General features: G+C 42.7%; 2 protein-coding genes across 2 annotated transcripts in view; one reads left to right on the top strand and one right to left on the bottom strand.

Annotated features, from left to right (window-relative positions):
- The first annotated feature begins 2,238 nt into the window (after positions 1-2,238).
- LOC124273927 (mucin-2-like) lies at positions 2,239-3,267 on the top strand. The gene has a single exon (XM_046709270.1). It carries the CDS (start codon positions 2,239-2,241, stop codon positions 3,265-3,267), a length of 1,029 nt encoding a protein of 342 aa, XP_046565226.1.
- Positions 3,057-18,021, bottom strand: part of LOC124273928 (anion exchange protein 2-like) — a 103,432-nt gene continuing 88,467 nt past the window's right edge. The window contains exons 19-28 of the mRNA XM_046709271.1: positions 16,954-17,163; positions 15,483-15,631; positions 14,790-14,984; positions 12,824-13,120; positions 12,411-12,500; positions 10,068-10,234; positions 9,283-9,536; positions 8,833-9,002; positions 5,592-5,765; positions 3,057-5,022 (exon numbers count right to left, since the gene is read on the bottom strand). Of these exons, the coding sequence (XP_046565227.1) occupies positions 4,945-5,022; positions 5,592-5,765; positions 8,833-9,002; positions 9,283-9,536; positions 10,068-10,234; positions 12,411-12,500; positions 12,824-13,120; positions 14,790-14,984; positions 15,483-15,631; positions 16,954-17,163 (1,784 nt within the window). The 3' untranslated portion in view covers positions 3,057-4,944. The remainder of the gene's footprint in view (positions 5,023-5,591; positions 5,766-8,832; positions 9,003-9,282; positions 9,537-10,067; positions 10,235-12,410; positions 12,501-12,823; positions 13,121-14,789; positions 14,985-15,482; positions 15,632-16,953; positions 17,164-18,021) is intronic.

An 18,021-nucleotide genomic window follows, 5' to 3' on the forward strand; every position in this document is an offset into this window, starting at 1 on the left:
TGTCACCAAGTTAAAATAAAAATATTTTGCTGTTTAAGCTGACAAAATAATGTAACCAAATATAATGTAAAGATAAGGTCACTTAACGCATGTCATGTGTAACTTAAATTACACACAAAATTCCTGATCACTGAAGAAAACTCCAGAATTCCAAATTTACAAACATAATTAATTCTTACAACCACATGATAAAGGTGACTGTTGCAAAATGAATATAGTCTGTTGGTCAACATTTGTAATTTACAAACGGAACAAAGCACCACGATCTAGGAACCACTTACATGTAACGCTATAGATGTCGGAATTAGCGCCATGTGTGGAAGTTGGGCCACTTCCCTGTGTAATTACTCGCCTCCCCACCAATATACACCATACACATTTGAGAAAGAAGTCAAAGCCTTGCCATGACTTGGAGAACGTTTGTCTGATATACCAGTACGTGATGCACAATGTCTGACAAGTGTTATACTTAACCGTCTCCCTGCTCAGTTCCCAATCACACACTCCCTGTAAACTCACTGATGGTATCCTCCTTGACACTGCATAGTAACAGAAGCTAAAGGGTTAACAGGAAACACAAACAGCAAAACCTATTCTGAAGAATAACTGATGCAACACAAATAACGTACAAAAATAGCACATGACATGGATTCATAATTACACACAGGTTGGCTTTTACTTATATATATAGAACTGTACAATGGATTTCTTCCCTATACATATGTAAGCTGAAAAATGCAGCTTATAATTTAAAAACAATTTTAAAACAATCATCTGCCATCAGCATGCATGTCTCCTATATCACCGAGTTCCCTTCTGATTTCCTTAAAGACCTGTTCAGTAGCATTACACAAGAGTAACACCTCCTGACCTTATTCATCTGTAACTGTTATAATAACTACTATACTAGAATACTAGATTCCATACTAGAATACTATATTCTTTACTGCTATCCTAGCTTCTTTACTCGTATACTATACTTCTATACAGAATTTCATATAATAATGTAAACAATTTGACCTTTCGAAAGCAGATTCATTCTGAAATATTTGAAGTATCTGTTTGTCTGTCAATCAGTTCTCTCCTGGTGTTTGTTTACATATGTACATACATACAAACAAAAACAATGATTATGAACAGAAATGTATAAAGCTTTTGACTTAAGTTGGCCAGAATAAGTACATCAATCATGACTATTGAACCCAAACATATTTCTTTACAGACAAGGTATATACTCGATGACATAACAAGGCCATATATCCAGGGTTCATCAACCTACACTATAGTGCTATATGGCTGGCCATATACCCAAGCGGTATATAGCAATACTGTATACCAAGGCCATATAACAATGTGTGACATGATGGTTATATTCTTGAAGATGTTAGAACATGAGCTCTAGCTGTCTATCCTCACACACATCACTAACAACTTAGTGGTGTATATATCCTTATAAACACTGCTCGCTGGATAATCAGCCAATCATTGGTAACAAGAGGATGAAATTATGTTCAAACATTTTCATAAATTTGCTCCAATTTATCACAATGATCAAAACCAGAATATTTACCCGGTCTGATCTTTGTGTCCTCAAACGTGAAGTTGATTGGAAATGTATCTATATTGGCCTACAGGTCAGTTCTAGTGTAAAAACAATCACCGGCTAACTGAAAGCAACCCTAGTGGAAGGCGGAACCATGAGGCGTGATAGCTCACATGCTGTGGTGACATCATCAATGTAGAAATATAGCAACTCAAACAAATACAATTATATATGCCAATAAATATCTAAAATAATCTATGAAGGTATCGTTGACAACTGGATGGTTCATATCATGTTTTCATCATCCATTGGATGACAAATATGAATGAAAATGACAAAAAATAATCTTAAAATATGTGAGTCCCAAGACTCCAGCATGGATTGTTGACATATTTTACACAATACTTATATTCTCCACTGAGAGGTGTAGCTGATTTAAAATCAACATACTCTACTCACTGGTTTATGCTAAGAAATATATGTAATGGTTATGATGATGATGATGATGATGATGATGATGATGATGATGATGTTGATGATGATGACTAAAATGCTCTATAAGTCACTCGTTCATCATGTACAACTTTCAGTCATCTACATAAGTATAAAAGTAGACAATGGATACTCCCAGGTGATGCATGGCTGTGTCTGTACTGTCATCACTCTCATACACACTGTCCATTACAACATATACCATGGAGAGGCCACAAGGTTTCATTCTAACTGTCCACATATGTCACAGAGCCTCCATATACGTCACAGAGCCTCCACATACGTCACAGAGCCTCCATATACGTCACAGAGCCTCCACATACTTCACAGAGCCTCCAGATACGTCACAGAGCCTCCACATACTTCACAGAGCCTCCACATACGTCACAGAGCCTCCACATACGTCACAGAGCCTCCACATACGTCACAGAGCCTCCACATACGTCACAGAGCCTCCATATACTTCACAGAGCCTCCACATACGTCACAGAGCCTCCACATACTTCACAGAGCCTCCACATGCGTCCACAGAGCCTCCACATACGTCACAGAGCCTCCATGATACGTCCACAGAGCCTCCACATACGTCACAGAGCCTCCACATACGTCACAGAGCCTCCACATACGTCACAGAGCCTCCACATACGTCACAGAGCCTCCACATACGTCACAGAGCCTCCACATACGTCACAGAGCCTCCACATACGTCACAGAGCCTCCAGATACGTCACAGAGCCTTCACATACGTCACAGAGCCTCCACATACGTCACAGAGCCTCCACATACGTCACAGAGCCTCCACATACGTCACAGAGCCTCCAGATATGTCACAGAGCCTCCACATACGTCACAGAGCCTCCACATACGTCACAGAGCCTTCACATACGTCACAGAGCCTCCACATACGTCACAGAGCCTCCACATACGTCACAGAGCCTCCAGATACGTCACAGAGCCTCCACATACGTCACAGAGCCTCCAGATCGTCACAGAGCCTCCACATCGTCCACAGAGCCTCCAGATCACGTCACAGAGCCTCCACATACGTCACAGAGCCTCCACATACGTCACAGAGCCTCCACATACGTCACAGAGCCTCCACATACGTCACAGAGCCTCCACATACGTCACAGAGCCTCCACATACGTCACAGAGCCTCCACATACGTCACAGAGCCTCCACATACGTCACAGAGTGTCAACATACACCACAGGGAGTCCATGAAGCTCTAAGTGTACATGAAACCAACAATGTAGTCTCTTTCACGCACTCACTATCACAATCATATTGTTGATTGGTTGAGCAAGCACCTGCAAACATTTTTATGGCACTTCACTAACTTGCTTCATCTAGTTAGGAGGCACACACTTCAATTATTTGCTATTTTGTTGTCCCTTCAACCCTTCAAGCCAAACAACAGACACATGGTTGTGCATCTAGCCATACAAAAGGCAGGCAGTTGTCTGTCTGGCCATACAGCTAAGCTCAAACTGAAGACACAAACACATCTTGTCTAATGGACACAAAATATAACAGAAACAATTCACAGCTCTAAAGCTCCACTCATCCATGGTTGCCACAACATTGTTGCCCTATTATCAGGCATTACCACAGATTTTAGGCTCCCCTCAACTGTTACTCTTCAAGCTGAGTTCCGACAGACTCCTTGTATCATCTACCTCCCACACTTCTCAAAACACAACAGCATTTGATTATATATGAAAACACACCAATGGCTGTCAGCGTATTCACTAGCAGACACGGATGAACCAGGGCAATGACAAACACACATGTCCAGCTTCCGTGGAGAATTCTGTCCCGATCACAGCCCTCTGTACAGCGTGCATCAAGCAGTCACAACAAGGCAAATACATCTTCTCCATTCAACTTGTATGAATGTTTCATTCTAAATAGGTTGTGGGTTGTCGTCCGTGATTCTTTTATCTGGTCCATATATTGACGTGGTGATGTCCCAGATTGCAACAGGCATCCATCCACACCAACACATACATAAAGCACTTATTGTTTCTTCAACTGACGGTAATCAACAACAATAACAATATATTTGTTTAAATATGGAAAGAAAAATAAATAGTCATCATAAACATTGATATATAAATAGGATCTTTCATCAATGTCAAAGGTTCGGTTTTGTTGTATTTCAAAATCGAACCCACACAACAACACAGACAGAACAAAAGTTTAAGAAATCTGAATCAGTTAAAGCTTTCAAACCCGAAAGGCCACAGCAACAGGAAGCAAATTATCAAAGAATTAGGTTCAACTAAGTAAATTAGCACCATTTATAATGCAGCCATGCCATTTGTTAGCATAAAATCCATTGATTCGAAGAATTCATCCAGGAACAAGAACAAAACTGAAATCATTAACATACAATGGTTTCCAAGTCCTCCATCTTACAGAGATTCCACACACATCGTGAGTATCTGAATCCTCCTCAGCCTGTCAGTGTTGGAGGTGCCAACAGTTTGCTGTCTTCAACATGATACATCCTTAACAAATTAGCGGTAGAGCCTTGAGACGAACTGAACCAAACGTTCTTGGAAGGATGGTTTTGCATGTTTTACACATTTTTTAGGTCTTCATGAAGTGTAACCCAAGGGCTTCCAGACATTATGATGTCAAAGTTTTATTCCCTACTTGCACACAACATATTGGTGTTTTAATACTAGTTATAGTATAAATCCCATTCAATGACAGCCTTGTATTGGCAGCTGACCACCTGGCTGGATGATCACAGTAGACAAACCTGGCATTTACAAGAATTGTATGGTGAAGGCTGGAAGGATGGGTTTATATTTGATTGGTGGATGGATTTCAGGTAATCCAGGAGATTCTACTCCAGCTGCAATTTGTTGGTATTGCTTGGATGGATACAAGATGTGCTGTTATATTGGCATGTGAACCTGGTTGTAAAAGTCAGGTTCATCCTCATCATCATCAGACTCGTCCTCTTCTTTATCCAACTGGAACAACAAGAGAGAACAGTGATAATGTTGGCCGACAAGTTCAAAACAGAGTCAGTGGGCTGAGTGAACCCACCCCAGTAATATTACAGCCACCTTGTGATGCAGGATAGGACTTCTTACACGGTGACCTTGTGTAACATCGTAGCATCTACAGCTGTGGGAGTCAGTGAGTATGGTTTTACCACACCTTTAGCAATATTCCAGCAATATCACAGCGAGGGACACCAAAAATGGGCTTCACATATTGTACCCATGTGGGGAATCAAACCTGGGATTTCGGTGTGAAGAGCCAACGCTTTAACCACTAGGCTACCCCACCACCCCTACAGCTGTGGCAGGAGACAGAGGAGAACCTGTTTTCACTGTTGAGGGCACCTCTGTTGTAGATTCAGTGCTCATTATTCTTTATTTGATACAGGATGCTCTCTTTACGGATCAATATGAAACACAGTAATGTATTCAAACATATTTTTGTGCAAGAAGGCTATATTAAGAGGTATGAAAAGAAATTTAAGCAGTGAAGCATTATTCAGTGTCATGGTAGAAGTCATGATAATGTGGCATACCTCGTGTAGCTCCTGTTTGTTGAAGAAACGACTCATGATCTGAAGACGCAGCGGTATCAGCAACAGGAGGACGAATGGGAAGGCGAGAGCACCCTGAGTGGACTTGATGACCCACAGGATGACCAGACACACAAGCTGGATAACGGTGAAGATGTGCATCTTCAGGGTCCGCACCTAGAACACAGAATAGTTAAACCATCAGCCTCCATCACTTTTTAAGTCTGCTGCACCTAGAACTCAACAATAGTTAAACCATCAGCCTCCCTCACAAAGTCCTAGAACACAGTTATATATAGCTAAAGCCATCAATCTCTGTTACCGAGTCCGCCATTAGAATCAATAATAACAGGCATTAGTCTATAATACAACTTCCGGACCTCGAACGCATCAATAACAAGTGTTTGCCACTGATATGGCAATGTCCCCCGCCGCTAAAGAAAGGAATATCTATATTTACTACTTTTTATTTTTATGTCACATACAAGATGCCTGAAATGACTGGTGTCTGCATAATCACCCAATGTAGGCTGTCAACATAACTGAAAACACTGGGTGCAATGTTTTATGAGATATCACGTTTAAATAAGTTTGAAAAGTGTTCAAAGTGTCATGGTGGCCTTGAAAATAAGGTCACGGTCACAAAAATGAAGTGGTGTCTGTGTAATCCCCCAATGAAGGCTGTCACCAAATTTGAAGACATTGGGTACAACAGTTAATGAGATATCTTGTTAACAAGAGTTTCAAAACTGGTCAAAGTGTCGTGGTGACCTTAAAATAAGGTCAAGATCACCCAAGTCGAGTAGTGTCTGGGTAATCCCCCAATGTAGGCTGTCACCAAATTTGAAGACATTGGGTACAACAGTTCATGAGATATCTCGTTAACAAGAGTTTGAAAAGTGGTCAAAGTGTCGTGGTGACCTTGAAAATACCGTCAAGGTCACCCAAATTTACTGGTGTCTGCGTTATCCCCCAATGTAGGCTGTCACCAAATTTGAAGACATTGGGTACAACAGTTCATGAGATATCGCGTTAACAAGAATCGGGACGTACGGAACTACGGACACCGCTGAATACATAGTCCCCGTTCCGCGTTGCGGCGGGGGACAATTAATGGCATTAGTCTACATTACAAATTTCTGGACCTCGAACACAGCAATAGTTAAACCATTAGTCTACATTACAAATTTCTGGACCTCGAAACACAGCAATAGTTAAACCATTAGTCTACATTACAACGTCCGGACCTCGAACACAGAAATAGTTAAACCATTAGTCTATATTACAACTTCCGGACCTCGAACACAGAAATAGTTAAACCATTAGTCTATATTACAACTTCTGGACCTCGAACACAGAAATGGTTAAACCATTAATCTATATTACAACGTTCGTACCTCAAAGACAGAAATAGTTAAACCATTAGTCTACATTACAACTTCTGGACCTCAAACACACCAATAGTTAAACCATTAGTCTACATTACAACGTTCATACCTCAAACACAGCAATAGTTAAACCATTAGTCTACATTACAACTTCTGGACCTCGAACACAGCAATAGTTAAACCATTAGTCTACATTACAACTTCTGGACCTCGAACACAGCAATAGTTAAACCATTAGTCTATATTACACTTCCGGACCTTGAACACAGCAATAGTTAAACCATTAGTCTATATTACAACTTCTGGACCTCGAACACAGAAATAGTTAAACCATTAGTCTACATTACAACTTCTGGACCTCGAACACAGAAATAGTTAAACCATTAGTCTATATTACAATGTTCGTACTACAAAGACAGAAATAGTTAAACCATTAGTCTACATTACAACTTCCTGACCTCGAACACAGAAATAGTTAAACCATTAGTCTACATTACAACTTCTGGACCTCGAACACACCAATAGTTAAACCATTAGTCTATATTACAACGTTCGTACCTCGAACACAGCAATAGTTAAACCATTAGTCTATATTACACTTCCGGACTTCGAACACAGCAATAGTTAAACCATTAGTCTATATTACAACTTCTGGACCTCGAACACAGAAATAGTTAAACCTTTAGTCTACATTACAACTTCTGGACCTCGAACACAGAAATAGTTAAACCATTAGTCTATATTACAATGTTCGTACTACAAAGACAGAAATAGTTAAACCATTAGTCTACATTACAACTTCCAGACCTCGAACACAGCAATAGTTAAACCATTAGTCTACATTACAACTTCTGGACCTCGAACACAGCAATAGTTAAACCATTAGTCTATATTACAACTTCCGGACCTCGAACACAGCAATAGTTAAACCATTAGTCTATATTACAACCTCTGGATCTCGAACACAGCAATAAATAGTTAAACCATTAGTCTATATTACAACTTCCAGACCTCGAACACAGAAATAGTTAAACCATTAGTCTACATTACAACTTCTGGACCTCAAACACAGCAATAGTTAAACCATTAGTCTACATTACAACGTTCATACCTCAAAGACAGAAATAGTTAAACCATTAGTTTATATCACTGAGTCCACAGCCAGAATACACAGCAATAGTAAAACTCTAGTCACCATCACAGAGTGCCCATCCATCACCAAACATCCCTGATTCCAATGATTATTTTGCACAAAACTCTGCTTCTACTATTCCCTGCCTTCAAAATTATGGAAATCACTACAAATGTCCAGACATGTTATGGGGAGCGGTGGGCGAGCTGGCTAAGTCACCAGGCTAGTGATCCAGCGAGGTTGAGGTGTCGGGATCAAGCACACCTGTGACCGGGTGTAAAAACCTTGGATTCAACTTTGTGTGCAGACTCTTTCAGTGTTGTCACAACCCCTAGTGTACAGTACACAACCCTGTGCACTTAAAAGAACCCATGAATCCGTTGGTATATGACCAGATGCTGGCCAGATGAATACGTGCAAACACCTAGTTGCGGGCACAGCAACGTGCAGTGAACTTGGACAAAGTACTGTGACTATGTGTCCCAGTCCACCCAGCTGTGAATGGGTACCTCGTTAGGATGAGAAAGCCACAATAACTCGGTGCGCCAAGAGTTGTATACTCCCCAGGGAGTTGAGATTGATAACACAATGTACCGTTGAAACTGACATCCAATGATCAAGGGAAAAAATACCAGCGCCTTGAGCAAGCACTAGTTGCCTGGATATGTGCGCTATATAAATATCATATAATAACATAATAACATAATAATAATAACATACTCACCCTGCGCACAAAGCCAAACTCTGGATGATGCTTGACTGGCATGAAGAGCAGTTTGATCCTCTGGAAGAACTGCACACCATTGAGGGAGGACACCCCCAAATAGAGGAATACCCCAAAAAGGACGGCCACAGGGATAGCTCGCAGCAGGGGTCCCATGAACAGGGTAACACCTGTAACCATGGAACATAAGTACAGTGAGAACCCCTCAAAACCCACACACATCAATTTGAATTCGTTAAATGGAATTTGCCGAAAATTGTGTAGAGAATGCAGGTAGTTTTCAGTTTTCAACTTTTAGGGATTTTCACAATGATTTATCAGTTGAATCAACCTGCCTCTGTCACCGAGAAACACCAGAAGGACAAAGACGAATGCATACTGTACCCAAGTGCTAATTCAGCTCTACTGGAATACCCAGAAAATTGACAACATCTATATTGCTATGCTCACCTATAAGTAAGCTGACCATGACATTGGTAAGTCTCTGCTCAATAACATACAGCAGCTTGGGCTTCTCTCCAGGGGCGTGTGTGCTGGAGAAGACACTGAGGGCGGATGTGTGAGCAACAGTGCGAACTGTGGCAGCGCACATCCAAGGCAGTCCAAGCAGGCCACACACAAATGTTAGCACGCCCATGATAAACTGATCCAAGTGGAATCCGCGCCCCTTCCTCAGCTTTCTGTCTTTCTTATTAAGGATGACCCTAAAATTGTGAACAATGTGAACTGTTTCATTTTTAAACAAGATGAATAACTTGCACAGGCACAGAGAAATGTTGGTTTCATGTTCAAGGATATCTTTCACATATCACCTGATGACTAACTGCAGGTTTTCAGTATGTTCAGAGTGCACCTTGTTCAAACCCTTAAAGAGCACAGTTTTAGAAAATTAGCATTAAAGAGACATTTTCCAACATTAACAGAATAATAGTGGTTTTAACCAAATTGAGAGAGCTTGACATAAAAGGAAAAGTTTTAAGATTCATTACGTGTTCATAACTGAAATATCATCAATAGTAATTTAAAACCAACTTGAGAGAACTCGACATAAAGAAAAGGTTTCAAGATTAATTTTGTGTTAATAACTGAATTATCTTCAAAATATATCTATGAGTCCTAATTTTCAAGATTTCAAGGTCACAATCATTAAAAGGTCAGCATCACAAGACAGCTATACATCTGTGTGTGTAGTCTGTGTGTAGTCTGTGTGTAGCGTGTGTGCAACTTTGACTCACTCAGTGAGCTGTATCTCCATGAAAAGCAAGATGAAGATGAGGAAGGCAGGGATTATGGCTGCAAACACCATCCATACTTCCATGTTATTCTTGCTCCCCATCGGGTTGACAAACCAGCCATACCGCTTCTTGGATGTGGGACTGAGAGAATCCTGGATTTCCAGTTTCTGTAAACATTCATTGAACAGTTGAGTCAAAGTATAACTGTAATGAATCTCATCAAGATACAAATTCAACACTGAAAATCATCAATGGTATGGATGCCTGATTTAAGCAAGAGATTAAAATGAGGTTATTGGTATTGAGAAGGTGCCTGACGTACCCCAGAGTGAGTGAGTGTAGTTTTACGCAGCACTCAGCAATATTCCAGCTATATGGCGGCGGTCTGTAAATAATCAAGTCTGGACCAGACAATCCAGTGATCAACAGCATGAGCATCGTTCTGCACATCTGGGAACCGATAACATGTGTCAACCAAGTCAGCGAGCCTTAACACCCGATCCCATTAGTCGCTTCTTACAACAAGCATGGGTTATTGAAGATCAATATTCTACCCTGGGCATTCACGGGTAACCTACTTCAGAATCCCCACCAGGTACACAAGCATGGTGTACAGGGTGGCTGATGTGTCCCAGAATACCCACCAGGTACACAAGCATGGTGTACAGGGTGACTGATGTGCCACAGAATCCCCACCAGGTACACAAGCATGGTGTACAGGGTGACTGATGTGCCCCAGAATCCCCACCAGGTACACAGGCATGGTGTACAGGGTGACTGATGTGCCCCAGAATCCCCACCAGGTACACAAGCATGGTGTACAGGGTGACTGATGTGTCCCAGAATCCCCACCAGGTACACAAGCATGGTGTACAGGGTGACTGATGTGTCCCAGAATCCCCACCAGGTACACAAGCATGGTGTACAGGGTGACTGATGTGTCCCAGAATCCCCACCAGGTACACAAGCATGGTGGTGTACAGGGTGACTGATGTGTGCCCCAGAATCCCCACCAGGTACACAAGCATGGTGTACAGGGTGACTGATGTGCCCCAGAATCCCCACCAGGTACACAAGCATGGTGTACAGGGTGACTGATGTGCCCAGAATCCCCACCAGGTACACAAGCATGGTGTACAGGGTGACTGATGTGCCCCAGAATCCCCACCAGGTACACAAGCATGGTGTACAGGGTGACTGATGTGTCCCAGAATCTCCACCAGGTACACAAGCATGGTGTACAGGGTGACTGATGTGTCCCAGAAACTGCACCAGGTACACAAGCATGGTGTACAGGGTTACTGATGTGTCCCAGAATCTCCACCAGAGTACACAAGCATGGTGTACAGGGTGACTGATGTGCCCCAGAATCCCCACCAGGTACACAAACATGGTGTACAGGGTGACTGATGTGCCCCAGAATCTCCACCTGGGACACAAGCATGGTGTACAGGGTGACTGATGTGCCCCAGAATCCCCACCAGGTACACAGGCATGGTGTACAGGGTGACTGATGTGCCCCAGAATCCCCACCAGGTACACAAGCATGGTGTACAGGGTGACTGATGTGCCCCAGAATCCCCACCAGGTACACAAGCATGGTGTACAGAGTGGCTGATGTGCCCCAGAATCTCCACCAGAGTACACAAGCATGGTGTACAGGGTGACTGATGTGCCCCAGAATACCCACCAGGTACACAAGCATGGTGTACAGGGTGGCTGATGTGCCCCAGAATCCCCACCAGGTACACAAGCATGGTGTACAGGGTGACTGACTGATGCCCCAGAATCCCCCACCAGGTACACAAGCATGGTGTACAGGGTGGCTGATGTGTCCCAGAATCCCCACCAGGTACACAAGCATGGTGTACAGGGTGGCTGATGTGCCCCAGAATCCCCACCAGGTACACAAGCATGGTGTACAGGGTGACTGATGTGCCCCACAATCCCCACCAGGTACACAAGCATGGTGTACAGGGTGGCTGATGTGCCCCAGAATCCCCACCAGGTACACAAGCATGGTGTACAGGGTGGACTGATGTGCCCCAGAATCTCCACCAGGTACACAAGCATGGTGTACAGGGTGGCTGATGTGCCCCAGAATCCCCACCAGGTACACAAGCATGGTGTACAGGGTGGCTGATATGCCCCAGAATCCCCACCAGAGTACACAAGCATGGTGTGCAGGGTGACTGATGTGCCCCAGAATCCCCACCAGGTACACAGGCATGGTGTGCAGGGTGACTGATGTGCCCCACAATCCCCACCATCACCAAGACTACAAGTATGGGGAACTCAGGAACCACACTGGGCAGGATTCAGGTGACCTGGTCTTCTACTGACCTGAGTGTAGGTGTCTTGAAGTGAGTAGTCAAGCAGGACCATGAGGACGAGGGCGATCAGGATTCCGAAATCTCCAAGAGCTCGACGAGCCTGTAACAAAATAATCACCACTACAGCACCTACAAACACAACACATACATGGAGCTTACATCATATTTATGGACTACAAACCTACAGAAGGATAGACTGTGACGTAAACAATTCTAAGTGATTCCAAAAAGACGTCGACAACACAAAGCGATGCCAAAAAAGATGTCAAAACTTCAAATATTGTAGATCTCTATCCACAAGGATAAATTAGCATTAACAAAGAAGTCTTCATTAAGCCAACAGTACTGTACTGGGCTCCTGAAATCAGACTAACTTACAGATGGCAACTGTAGAGAATGGATACATGTGACGTGTATACTCACACTCCTGCCTAAGAATTTGCTGTTCCTGAAGATTCTCAGGAAATAGGCTATGAGGAAAGTCCCGAGCACCAAGATGGTTGTGAGGAGAGCGGTGTTTGGTTCATTGCGCCTTTCATGATGGTCATCCGAATCATATGCTGGGCTGGTGTTGTTGTTGGTGTTGTTGTTGCTGGTGATGTTGGTGATGTCAGTGAAGTTGGTGATGTTGCGGTACAGGTCAGGGTAATTACTACTGTCAACGGCATGCTCCGTGTCATTGGGGCAGAACACAGCATTCAGAGGATGGTAGGTGAAAGTCTGAAATAGATATCATCATCATCATCATCAACATGACACAGAGTGACATGGTAAAGTTGGGTGATGTCATAAAAAGTTTGTTTGTGTTCATTGTAGAGGGGTGTACTCATCAACATTCAAGCTTCATAACGGTGGCCTGAAGATAAGCAGGTTTGGAACAGACTTACTATCTGACTTAATATCAGGAAAATTTAAGATCATCAGTGTCCTAAGAGACTAAATTCCGAAGATATATGACCACGGGATCTGTCTATTTGCCTCCTTCAAGCATAGGTTGCTGGTAACCATTGCCTAAACGCGGGCTATGGACAAGATAAACAAGTTTAACAAGAAGACACAGTCATCAATATCCCCCGCAATGGCAAAATACTTTTCATGATTATGTCTACGAGTTATGATTATGTCAAATATTTAGGTGTGTATCTAGAAAAGTGGAAGGAGAGTATTGAAAGGTTTTGAAAGTTCTGCTCCAGAAAGGAGCACTATCACCAATTTCAGTCTAAGTCAAACTTGTTGCCATGGAAAAGCCAAAAATATTTTATTCAGAATTCCAAAACTACCAAAAGGCACAAGTACACCACCAGATCTATCTATGTGCCAAGTTTGGTGAAGACATATGGAATGGTTTTAGAGTTCTGTCTCGGAAAAGAGCACTACCACCAATTTCAGGCTAAGTCAAACTTGTTGCCATGGAAAAGCCAAAAATATTTTATTCAGAATTCCAAAACTACCAAAAGGCACAAGTACACCACCAGATCTATCTATGTGCCAAGTTTGGTGAAGAAATATTGAACGGTTTTAGAGTTCTTCTCCGGAAAAAGCACTACCACCAATTTCAGTCAAAGTCGAACTTGTTGCCATGTAAACGCCAAAAATGTTTTATTCAGAATTCCAAAACTACCAAAAGGCACCAGTACACCACCAGATCTATCTATGTGCCAAGTTTGGTGATGAAATAGTGAACGGTTTTAGAGTTCTGCTCTGGAAAAGAGCACTACCACCAATTTCAGTCAAAGTCAAACTTGTTGCCATGGAAACACCAAAAATATTTAATTCAGAATTCCAAAACTACCAAAAGGCACCAGTACACCACCAGATCCATGTATGTGCCAAGTTTGGTGAAGAAATATTGAACGTTTTGAGAGTTCTGCTTCGGAAAAGACAAATGTGCACGGACGGACGGAGTCCATTTTAATATCCACCGCAAAATTAGTTGGGGATAATTAGTTGATATTAATTCACTAACAAGACCAGAAAGAAAGAATGAACAAAACCAAGCTCTCAACTGGTGCCATCCACACTCACTTCATCCAGGACTTTCTAAACCAAGCTCTCAACTTGTGCCATCCACACTCACTTCATCTAGGACTTTCTAAACCAAGCTCTCAACTGGAGCCATCCACATTCACTTCATCTAGGACTTTCTAAACCAAGCTCTCAACTGGAGCCATCCACACTCACTTCATCTAGGACTTTCTAAACCAAGCTCTCAACTGGAGCCACCCACACTCACTTCATCCAGGACTTTCTAAACCAAGCTCTCATCTGGAGCCATCCACACTCACTTCATCCAGGACTTTCTAAACCAAGCTCTCAACTGGAGCCATCCACACTCACTTCATCTAGGACTTTCTAAACCAAGCTCTCAACTGGAGCCACCCACACTCACCTTATCAAGTTTCTTGATAGCCTCGTAGATGAAGATGAGCGAAATGAGAATGGCAAATATCTCTTCAGTGAAACGTGTGACGTAGCGGATGAGGAAGCTTCCTTCTAGTGCCACCGTTACCGAGGTGATGATACACACCCACATGCCGATCCAGCACCGGAATGACAGAAACTCAATGTCATTGGCATCACAGAACTGCAAGTAGATAGCATGATTGCTTGACTGACTGGAACTAAACTGACCTGAACTGTAAATATTTGACATCAGTGTGATGCTGAAACAAACGACTGATCGGTTTAAGTGAATCAGTAGAATAAAATTATGCTCAAGTTGGCATGATAATCAGCTATTGACTACTGGTGACAGCACAGACTGGTGACAGATGTAAAGTTACCATGGTTTTATCAGTGGCAGATCCTCAGCCTTCACACTGCAGCAATGACAGTTGCACATTAAAACTTTGGAAAAGCTTTCCCTGTTCATGTTGACATAGGCACACTTATGTTACGGCCTGGTAGAGGTGAATTGTATTTCACTGATACCAGGAATCAGTACAATAAAGAGGAAGAGGTTATAATGTACATTCTGGCATGGAATGCACTGTTAAAGTTAGCACTCCCAAATTGGATCAAAACAATAAAATAATAAACATTTGCCTGAGTTTGGAATCCTAGATACAGAAGCAATTCTTACCTTATACAGTGATTGTTCAAACACCAGCACTGGGCCAGTGGCCCCCACAATCAGCAGCGGCTGCCCACAGAACAAGCCAAACACAATGCCACACAGCGAGGTGCTCACCACCGTCTCACTGACTCCCATCATGCCTTTGGTCTTCTCACCTGCAACAACAATTGATGGGGGTACACCTACAGAATACTGGATACCTACCAGCAACATTGTTTATCATTATATGACGGGTAGATTTCCGCCTTTCTGATCGGCCCACTTGGTCACGTCAGCTGTGACGCTAAGCGATGTCAACCTCGCCACGTCAAGCGAGGATGATATAACAATCCAAGCACCTCCCGTGGCTAAAAATAGATTTGGGATATTCCAGCTGTGAACTCCGCATTGCGTGCGTAACGCTACATAAGGAAGCGATAGGCATCGCTTTGTCCCTGTGACTGTGTTGGTTTAGAGTTCTGTCCCATCTGTATCAAAATGGCAGACGACACAACACTGCGAAGATTCATGACTGTGTCAGAAGAGGAAATAAATCGTCTACTGAAGGAAAAAGATGCATGCACACCAGAAGGGCAATGGCAAGTGCCAAAAAAAAAGCCTATCTTCATGAAAAAATTGCTTTCATTTACTAATACTGCCTCTGTTAGCTGTAAGCCTATTCCAGCTTATATTGAGTCTCTTCTACGTCACAGAAGAACAGGTATTCAGTACTTTTGTCATATAATAAAACAATTATTGACTTCAGTTCGGACGATCCAATGATTTATCGACCTTGGACATTTGATATTCACTGAGGCAAAGCCGAGGTGAATATCACATGTCCAAGGTCGATAAATCATTGGATCACCTCACTAGAAGTCAATAATTGTATAATGTCAATGTGGCTACAGATAGCAACAATTGATGTCAACGTGGCTACAGATATCAACAATTGATGTCAACGTGGCTACAGTTAGCAACTATTGATGTCAATGTGGCTACAGGTAGCAACAATTGATGTCAACGTGGCTACAGGTAGCAACAATTGATGTCAACGTGGCTACAGTTAGCAACTATTGATGTCAACGTGGCTACAGGTAGCAACAATTGATGTCAACGTGGCTACAGGTAATAACTGATTTCAAATGAACTTGGTCAACACAAACGTCAACTTCTTGTAATTAAGACTCACATTTGTTGTCTTAAACTGCAGTCAACAGTAGTCAAATCACAGCAGCCTGTAACTATATCGGTCAAGACTAACTAGTGGTTGATATTGTGAGTCAAAACTGTTGGTGTGACTAACAATCATCTCAGTCACCAAGTCTGACATCCAGTCCAAGTTAGTTTCTTCTTATAAGAATAACAGTACATGAAGTCAAAATGTGATACTCTGACTGCAGGTAAAACAACATTGCGGTAGATGTGTATTGCTAAGTCAAAAGCTTCACAGCTTCTACAAGGCAATCAACTTATAAATAAACATGGCATATCTTACTGAGAATTCCACCGAAGGCTATACATGGAGAAAAACAGGCAAAGAAGATGAAGACGAGTGCCATGAGGCACTGGAGGTTGATGGAGTCTCGCAGGTCACTGACGTAGTGAGGGTAGCGCCGCTTGATGTCGTTGATGAGACCGCCAAACAAACAGCCAGTCCGCAGTAGGGGGTCTGTGGGGATCTTCTTGTGTTCCTTGTCCAGCAGGGCTGCAGAGAGGCGCACATGGTCACACATTGTCACAGATTGTCTGTGTACAGTCAGTGTACAAAGATAGGCACACACATGATCACATGATAATATGCTGGGGTCGAGATTGTCTGTGTACAGTCAGGGTGTACAGTGGGTGTCACACACAGGATCACATGATAATATGCTGGGGTTGAGATTGTCAGAGTACAGTCAGGGTGTACAGTGAGTGTCGTACACAGGGTGTACATGATCACATGGTAATGGTAATGCTGGGGTTGAGATTGTCTGCGTACAGTCAGGGTGTACAGTGAACGTCACACACATGATCACTTGATAATATGCTGGGGTCGAGATTGTCTGCGTACAGTCAGCGTCACACACATCATCACTCGATAATATGCTGGGGTTGAGATTGTCTGTGTACAGTCAGGGTGTACAGTGAGTGTCACACACATAATCACATGATAATATGCTGGGGTTGAGATTGTCTGCGTACAGTCAGGGTGTACAGTGAGTGTCACACACAATTTACATGATAATATGCTGGGGTAGAGATTGTCTGTGTACAGTCAGGGTGTACAGTGAGTGTCACACACATAATCACATGATAATATGCTGGGGTCGAGATTGTCTGTGTACAGTCAGGGTGTACAGTGAGTGTGTTGATTGTCAGCGTACAGTCAGGGTGTACAGTGTCACACACATGATCACATGATAATATGCTGGGGTCGAGATTGTCTGTGTACAGTCAGGGTGTACAGTGAGTGTCACACACATGATCACATGATAATATGCTGGGGTTGAGATTGTCAGCATGTCACAGTCAGGGTGTACAGTGAGCAGGGTGTACAGTCACACACATGATCACATGATAA

This window comes from Haliotis rubra, unplaced genomic scaffold, assembly GCF_003918875.1.
Source record: "Haliotis rubra isolate DU_JTF1 unplaced genomic scaffold, ASM391887v1 Scf186, whole genome shotgun sequence".
NCBI lineage: Eukaryota > Metazoa > Mollusca > Gastropoda > Lepetellida > Haliotidae > Haliotis > Haliotis rubra.

Bases quoted from the DNA above. Each gene is read 5' to 3' on its own strand.
- LOC124273927 (XM_046709270.1), top strand. From the start codon at position 2,239: ATGGAGAGGCCACAAGGTTTCATTCTAACTGTCCACATATGTCACAGA.